This window comes from Mytilus californianus, unplaced genomic scaffold, assembly GCF_021869535.1.
Source record: "Mytilus californianus isolate M0D057914Y unplaced genomic scaffold, xbMytCali1.0.p SCAF_2, whole genome shotgun sequence".
In the NCBI taxonomy this organism is placed as follows: domain Eukaryota; kingdom Metazoa; phylum Mollusca; class Bivalvia; order Mytilida; family Mytilidae; genus Mytilus; species Mytilus californianus.
The window spans coordinates 130,803,849-130,813,112 of NW_026262668.1; the positions used below are offsets into that span (position 1 = coordinate 130,803,849).

At 32.5% G+C, this 9,264-nt stretch overlaps 1 protein-coding gene and 1 long non-coding RNA gene across 3 annotated transcripts in view; one reads left to right on the top strand and one right to left on the bottom strand.

Annotated features, from left to right (window-relative positions):
- The window catches only part of LOC127731037 (uncharacterized), a 167,135-nt gene extending 164,588 nt beyond the window's left edge, over positions 1-2,547 (top strand). For both annotated transcript variants that reach the window (XM_052239811.1, XM_052239810.1), the window contains exon 22: positions 1,249-2,547. In XM_052239811.1, coding sequence (XP_052095771.1) covers positions 1,249-1,402 — 154 coding nt within the window. In that variant the 3' untranslated portion in view covers positions 1,403-2,547. The remainder of the gene's footprint in view (positions 1-1,248) is intronic.
- Positions 2,548-3,072: 525 nt separating this feature from the next.
- LOC127731038 (uncharacterized) lies at positions 3,073-9,264 on the bottom strand. The gene is made up of 3 exons (XR_007995425.1): positions 9,036-9,264; positions 5,863-5,928; positions 3,073-3,330 (listed from the first exon to the last, which is right to left on the bottom strand). It is a non-coding gene; the product is annotated as an uncharacterized LOC127731038 (long non-coding RNA).

Here is a 9,264-nt window from a genome sequence, read left to right on the forward strand (position 1 = left end):
CGAGTTTTAAAAAAATTGAATAATGATATGATATCTTTTCTTAAGTATAGATTTGTGAATGACAAAATAACATGGGTTGTTTAGATGTGCAATATTTAGGATTCAACTTGGTCAGTGTTCATGAAGTTCTTTTTATATCCAACTCTTAAGGATGTGTATAATGCTTTGCCTCTGTACGTCCGATCAATAATATGTCCTTGGCACATTTCGGAGATACCTAAAGTTTGTAATAATGGTTCATGTAAGCACATTATGCCGTGTGATGTGTTTCATCATCCATCGCCTATTAAATTCATGTCTACCGAAATCATGTATAATCTTAAATATAATGGCCATGTTTGACATTTTTGTAGTATTTTTCACATGAATAACGAATCAGTAGCTCATTTCACAAAAAATCTTACGAGTTAAGTCATGAAATTTCAGTATGACTTACGATCAATTTTAGTCGTAAGATTTTTTGAGAAATGAGCCCCAGAGCTTCCTGTTATTTTCAGCTTCAGGTGAGCCTACTTCCGTGTGATTTTTAATGCATCGATAATCAACTTCATTCATAGTGTTGTCAGTTTGTTTTCGATGTGTGCGTTTAAATATTGCTTTGGTATCTTCCGTCTCTCTTTTCTCTGTTTACTGGTTACATATAGCGAGACTATCATTAATGACATATAGCTCACAGTCCATCTTATCACATCCAAATTTCCATAACTAAATGTTGTAATGTTAGCATTTTAATCTAATTTTTAATTGCAGATGTATAACAAATTCAGATATTCAAATTTGAGCAATAAAGAAACACACTAGCCTTGAATATTGGCTTGGTAATATTTTTTTTTTCAGGAAATAACGTCTATAGTCAAATTATGGTTTATTTTCGAAGAGAACCAATTTTATCAGGCCATCTAAACCATGTGTTTTTCTTTCTCTTATTAATCTGTTTGTAATCATAAGGAGATGTAGTATGATTGCAAATGAGACAACTAACCATCAGATATGAAATGGAGAAGAGGTAAGCAGCTATAGGGCACCGTATGGCCTTCAACAATGAGCAAAACCATAACCGAATAGTAAATGGTAAAAGGTTCCGATATGAACAAAAATGTACATCAATTCAAACGAGAAAATCAACGGCCTCATTTATAGGTTTAACCCCTTGGAGTCGGAATTAGGTTGTTGTTGGTTTGGTCTTCAACTGTGGTTGAACTATTTACAAACATTTTAATATCTTTTCGTTGTTTTTATATCTTCCAGGTTTTACAAAATGATGAAGAAATGCTGGCAGTATGAACCGAATAAGAGACCAAACTTCAAAAAGTTAAATACCGACTTAGCCAAGATGTTTTCTGAGGGCCCCGACGAAGAGTATTATTACAGATCATCTCGAATCTACGATAACAGAACATAGTAAAAGACGTTTAATGAACTTTATATCCCGTGCAAGATTGATAAATTACGAATAATTGAGATGTACTCCTGAAAAAAGATAGCCCGACATGTGATATTTGATATACACTATGATAGTATGGTTATTTTAGAAATGATAGCTTTAGACTGTTTAACATGTTTGTCAGGAATTTTACCTTATTCTAGAATAAAGCATGAAAAAAGTATGATATTCTATAAACATTTAAAGAAATCATCTTGTAAATAACTTTTGTATATACAATATATCAGATCATATTTTATAAACTATACATATGCAGCCATTGTTCTGTGATTAACATGTATACTAACTACCTGGAACTGCTCTCATGTCGAATTAAACTGGACAGTTATGCTTTAATTTTATGTCCCATCAAATACATACACTCATAAATTAGCTATTGAGCAGGGTCGTTATAGAAAGATTGAGTAAAATAAAAGAATATGTAAATTTTGTTCTTTAAAGTCAATTGAAGATGAAATTGATTTCCTGATGGAATGTCTAGCATTCGAACAACAACGACAAGTTATTTTAGATTCTGCTTTAAAAATATGTAATAATTTCAAAATACAGAAAACAGATTTGTTTTGCTTCTTTCACGTGAACATGAAGAAATAAGCAACACTGTGGCTTTGATTTGTTATAAATGTTTTACAATAAGACATGATATTGTTAAATTCATATTATCATAAGTATTATCAATATCGTTTCTTTACTTATGTGTATTTGTAATCATTATATGTAACATGCCCTTTCTGGGCCAATAATTGGTTTAATAAAGTATTCGTATTCGTATTCCTATATACATAAAAGAATATATATAGTATATAACATGAAATATTTTGACAAACGTTGACTTGTAAATAAATAGAAGTTGTGTTAGATAGGTTAGTCGTTTTTCTAGAAATGATGAGCGCACAACTAGAAAATATATAAATAGTACTTAGATTTAAAATGAGAAGATGATTTGTTAAACTTGATAAAATTTCAAGCTTTTGAATAATTATTGTGTTTCAAGTCCAACAGGGAAAACAGTACTTTATGCTTTGTTTTTTTTATTTAGATAATCAAATGTTGTATTTAATTTTTAGTATGCATTCATCAATAAAGCTTTATATATGAGTTTATTTCTCACTCTCCAAATTGTTTGCATGATATCTGTCTTTCAGTCCAAATATACACAATCTGACAAAGGAAACCATGTTACAATTAAAGTTTACATAAGAACGGCCGTCTGTGTATCAAGGACTCCATTCATTAATCTACATTTGAATGGATTTTTATAAGAGAGAAACCGTTAGGGTCCGATTCAAGAAATTTTTGACGAACAGCTGTAAAAGTTATATGTATAGATTTTGTACTTAATGTTGAAATAGCTAAACATCATCATTTTCACATTGTATTTAGCTACAATTCGGACATTAAAGACGGTGTATAATTTAAATAGAATGGTAAAAGTATGCTCCCTACTACCGTAAACTAGATAAAGTAGCCACAGGTGATGGTTGAATAATGCCGCTAAAGAAAAATAAATCAATCTGAAGCAACATTTCTGACAGGTTTCATGAAGTCACATTAAAAAGTTTTATTGAAATTGTGAGAGAGGAACGCACCTTAACTTAGATATCCAAAGAATTTAAGCACTCCATAAATAGTGTATCTACATTTATTTTATGATGAAGAATACGATTAAAACATAATAAATACAATTGCATTATTGAATTGTTGCTAGAAATAGTATTCGTGACTAGAATTAAATCTAACAAAGATTTCAGCTAAACCAGGATTAAATTTAATCCACAGTAATACATCTGAACCAAGTCATTGTAACAAGAACCTTCCAGTTCACTGCATTCACTTTCTTTTCCCTTCACTTGGTAGTCCGTCATTGTTTGCTTTAGTTTTAGCCTCTGAAAAGATTTACAACACAAATAAAGACCAAAAAAGATCTAAGAGAAGATTTGCGGTATTCAAGACCGCAACCACTAACAAAATAAAACCAAAATACATTTACTGTTCAACGTTTACTCTTCAACAAATGTGTCTATGCACTGTACCATATGTCAAAGTAAGTCGTCTTGAGGATAAGTTATAACTTTTTTTAAAGAAACTACTAAGTGTCTTCTCTAAAAACTGAAGGAGGGAACACCTCATGAGCTACGAAACAGATGAGGCTTTTAAACTTAGACAGACACAATAACGTGGGTTTTAATTTCACCATTTCGGAAATTTGTAGTTTTAGAATCTCGCATAAGAGAAAATATAAAGCTTCGAAGTTGATAATTTATCATATTAAATAAGCCGATTTAAGTCTGGGAGAACATGATTTATTTTCTAGTATTAGTTGTACTTGGCTTTGACCTAACTTTTAGTAACTGCGAGTATTCTTATATCGGTGCTTTATATCTACTGTTTTTATGTTAGTTGTTTTCGTGCTCTGTGCCGATCCATTGAGTTGCGCAATCTGTAATAGATTTTTTACACTTTTTTCTTTTACACCACTGTTTGGGATTAAATGGAGGGTTGAGCGCTTAAAAATAGGTTTAACCCCGCCACATTCTATATCTGCCTGTCCAAAGTCAGGAGCCTGTAATTTAGTGGTTGTAGTTGGTTCATGTCTGTCATATTTGTTTTCTTAAATTGAATTGCTTTAAGATAGGCGGTTATTTTTCTCGTTTCACATTTGTCTTATCGGAGATTTTTATAGCTGACTATATAGTATGTTTTCTCATTGCTGATGGGCGCACAGTGACCTTTAATTGCTTGCTTCCACATCATTAGAACTCTGGTAGGTAGTTGTCTCATATGTGTCATTGGCAATCAAATCACATCTCCTTATTTTTATATTTAACTTGAAAACGATGTCGATTGGCCTGAAATATTCTGAATGTAAAATTATGATGTGGTATGAATGGCAATGAGACAACTATCCACCAAAGACAAGTGGCACATATATGATTGCTTTTAAATGGTTATATAGCTCTTCAACTCTTTCGGTTCTTGTGCATCCTTGGCCTTCAAATATAAGCCTTTGACCGTGCTGATGAAGGTAAATCCAGAAAAGAGCCTGCGGAATCATAACATTTATAACTTGTTGTTTTCATTTTTTATAGATAAAATTTAATATCAGACTTGCGAATTGGTTTGTACTGAATCACTGAACGCAAATTTTTGTATAGTGATTTTGTGTAAAATAACGTTGTTTATTTACACATAACTGTTAAATGATAGAAAAAGCCCCAGGTGTACCTATATTTTTAATTCAGAGTGTTGTATTGATATCCATTGGGTTTTCAGAGAGCGAGGACATTTTTGATATATCAAAATTTTCGAAAACTCGCACGTACGTTTTCAAAGTTTCTGACTGTAAGTAACCAAGATAAATATATGAAGTAAATAGATATGTTTTGCACTTGTACAATAACCTATGGATTTAAACCCGTTATGAAAATTGAAATTGTTTCATGAATGAAATGGGATATTTCGAAGAGCAAATAAAATAGCTCTGCAGAAAAACATGCATAAGGATACCATATTCAAATCAAACAGTTTGTTTTACAATTATGTAAAGTTTCCACTAAATCAATCCAACCAAACTCAAGTTATGCTACAATATGTGAAACATGTATTAAAATCTGAAAATAAAAGTCCTATACCTCTGAAGCGACAAATTAAAAAAAAAATCAAAAGGGAGCTTCCTTTATCAATCCCAACGATAATGTAAAGTTGGAGGAAATCAATCCAGGAAAACTGGAGTTAGTGGCGATTTGTGAAAAATTACCTTAAACGTAACTCTGCAACGACAAACTGGAAAATTGAAACAATCACAAAGGACTTTTCTTTCATCAATTCCCTCAATAATAAGTTTCGGGGAAATCAATTCAGGAACACTGGAGTAAATGTGCGATTTATGAAAAATTCTCTTAAATCTAGGGGTCAAAGGTCCGTAATTCTGGAATGACCAAGCCAAAATAAAATCAAACAGATCTTTCTTCATTCCATTCTAGTGTTGTGTAAAAGTAATATGAGAATGGTTAAAGCGAATTTGATTTATCGTACGAAGTAATGACGGACGGACGAATATTGGTATTCCATAAAACGTCTTGTTTTTGATGGGCGTATAAAAACGAAACAGAAAGACCCAGAGATTTTCACTACTGGGAATAGGATACATCGGACTTTTTTCAGATTAATCTTAGACTACGATATAATATCCCTCGTGAGTTAAACAGATTGATCGGTCAATAATTTTTATTATTTTACTTTTTACCGTGTCACAAAAAAAAAGAATTGTCCCTCATGTGTTTAATATGCCGGCCATGAGTCTCGTTAAACAAAATCACTATCTTAATATTATCTGATCATAACTGTACATATAACAGTGTGTCTGTGCTATCACGTTTAGCTTAATCATTTAAGAAAGGAACATAAGTATAACTTACGACAATCGGGCCCGCAAAAATCCAGTCCACTGCTAGAGCTGCCTTGGGTACCAGTGCTCGCAGCCACTGTGAATAGATTTAAGCATTATCATCATCATTTATCAAAACGTTTGAGGTCATAAATTGTTAGTTCAAGTAGTTCTTAAATTAGTAAAATCACTACTAAAACGGTAGATTGATGCTCGTCTTATTGTGGAGATAAAGTTCTTTCTATTGCGTTGTAGAATACAATAGATAGATGGAAAGCCGACTCTGGCTTGACGCAACATTGGAGAGTGGAAGTCATATGAGTGCCATTTTGGGGACTTTTTTGTTACAATATTACTGTGACGAGTCGGTTTCTTTCAAAACAGTCGCCTAATATAAATTCGAAACAGGCTGTGCATAATACATGACCTTTGTGTATATATTTTAGAAGTTTTAACTTGAAAATGTTGTGATATTACGTACAATAATGTCGTCATTCACAACAACAACTAACCAAATCTTTAAACAGACTTAATTAAAGGAGATATAGTTACGATACTGTTGTCAAGTCATTAAAGATGGCATTTTTTGGAATTGATATTGATTCTCTCATTGGATCTTTGCATCGGAAATAAACACATGCATTCTAAAATTATGGCATGATACTAAACCCCTAACGGGAGGGGTGGTGCTTGATTTTCATATGATGATGACATAATCTTTCGATCAGTTTAATTGAGGTCTGGAGCTGGCTTTTCAGTAACTGCTAGTAGTCCTTTGTTAATTTATGTTGATCATTGTCAATTTGCTTAGTTTCTTCTGTTACCTATACTAACTTTGGACTCGGACTTCTTCTATACTGAGTTTTGACTGTGCTTGTGTTTGTTTATTCCACATTGCTAGAGTTATAAAGGGGTGGTTGAGATCTCATAAAACATGTTTAACCCCGCCGCATTTATGCGCCTGTCCCAAGTCCGGAACTTGTAGTCTTTGTTTGTCTTGTGAGTTTTTTTAATTTGAGTTCATTCATATGTTTCGGAGTTTAGTGTTGCGTCATTTTCGCTGAACAAGTATACAGTATAGTTTAGTGGCCAGGGTGAAGCCCGCCTCTGGGTGCGGAATTTTCTCGCTGCATTGAAGACCCATTGGTGGCCTTGAGCTGTTTTCTGCTCTTTGGTCGGGTTGTTGTCTCTTTGACACATTCCCCGTTTCCATTCTCAATTCTATTAATAAGTATATCTAAACTTTCAAACCCGACCTCGTCGCCAGTCGCACAAAACTTTAAAAAGATTAAGCACAGGATACCCCGTTGACATGGTATGCTGAGACACAATAGTGCAGGAATAGAATCTAGAAATATTGACTGGAGACTGATGTCAAGAAGGCCCTTAAAGTGGATCATCACTTTATATTTCCTAAAATAGAATTTTTTTATACTTTGCCAAAAAGTAGATTTTACCATTCTTTTTCAATAATAAAATAAAAAGTATGGGTCACCGTGCTATCAAGCTAAAATTTGTAGAAAATTGTTCAATTTTGCATAGATTATTCCTGAAAAAACACTTTTATGTGATAGAAAGAAATCTATGACGTAGAATTTTGAAATAAAATCTAAGATAGGTTTTATAATATGCTTTTAGAAAATATAAAGAAAAATGGTGTCACCTTACTTGTTTTCTTGCTACAAGTTCATTAATAATTCCCTTATAAAATTTGAACTATAAGAGTTATCTCCCCTTATATGTTTAAGTTTAAAAATTGATTTGAACTAAAACGAATATTTGGTATTTGAATAATGCAATAAATCACATATTTTTCTTTACTTAAATAAATTATCTTACACACGAATTGCCATTATGTCTCTTAATTTGAAGATTTCACCAAAGAACTAGACCGATTGTGTATTGTTTACTTTTTTTACAATCTAAGATGGTGGTACACAGTTAACTGTAATCTGGAACTTTTAAATGTGTTATTAGCTGATTTCATTTCCTCGGTCGATTAATTGTTATTTTCATTATCAACATTGTTCTTTTTAAAATAAACGCGTGATTCCCGTTAATACTGGATTTGAACATCGGTAAACTATTGTCGCCATAATTCATTGATAAACAGTGTTTTGCGAATGCGACGATATAAACAAGGTGACTATTCATTATAACATCACAAGGAAAGAAACCCCTTCCTCCAAAAAAATCAACATAAAGTACGAGTATGACTCCTGACAACGTTCGAGATAAGACAAGTTAAACGAACTGCACTGTGGGAGTAACAAAAAAAAACCTCAAAACATTGGTTACGGAAGTTTTACATACCTTCACGTCGATGCAAGCTTTTAAATCTGCATAGGACACGATTTATCCTCTCGAGACGGGTATCCGTATGGGACATGGAATTTTTATGTTTTGTGAATAATATCAAATCTTACTGATACGCATACAGAAGTAAATCAATCGGCCAAACCATTTTGTGAATTTACAAAATGCACAAAACTGAAAACAATGAATGATTTTTGTAAAAGAGTGAAATCCTTTTTTCATCAAGTAATGGCTGGCACTGTATTTCAATTGAGTATCAATTATAAATCTTCAGTAGTAATGGAAAAGATGTGATATGTAATGCACATGTCATCGCACTAAAAAAAACATAAGAAACGGAGCAGCGATATTATTGCGGTTCGTCATCTTTTTCAGTCACATCGAACCTTCAACACGTTTCAAAATCCAATACTTTGCTAGAAGTTTTAAGACGGCCCTAGCATCAAGGTGTTTGTGCATTTCAAAACACATATTCGATGTTATATCATCACATAATGAACTACAGAGAGCCATAAAATAAAATCACTACTGCCATAATGTGCCCGGCAATTTCATTGTAAATACAGTAACAATACTCCCGAAATCCTCTTTGTATGTATCTTCATCAGGACGCTCAAACCCAAAAACATTAATCCCAAGAAGTATCTCCCATAGCTGTTTTAACTACATACACATAATTAATTCCGATTCTCCTTTCCACACTAACAAAAACTAATTGTAACAAACAAAAAATAAATACAGCTTAGATCGACAATCAAATATAACTAGAGCAATTCACAATTGTCTAAATATATAGAAATTATTCTTTAGTGTGTATTAACATTAACGGTACCAATTTTTCTGCACCAAATGCGCATTCTTCAGTGACTGTGTGTAATTATTCCTTACCTTCAGTAACAATAAAAAGTAACATGCCAGCGAGGAGTAGAATTGCCAACCGAGACATCTGACAGGTTAAACACTTATATCTAAAGATATAAGACACTGTTTGTATGATATCACCTTCTAAAGAAACAATCTTTTTAAGTTCTGAAGCTATATCCAATTTCATTTATAAATATGAAACACATATGTTGCAGAGTTCATTGGGAAGATGATATGTGTCAAACTAAAAAAA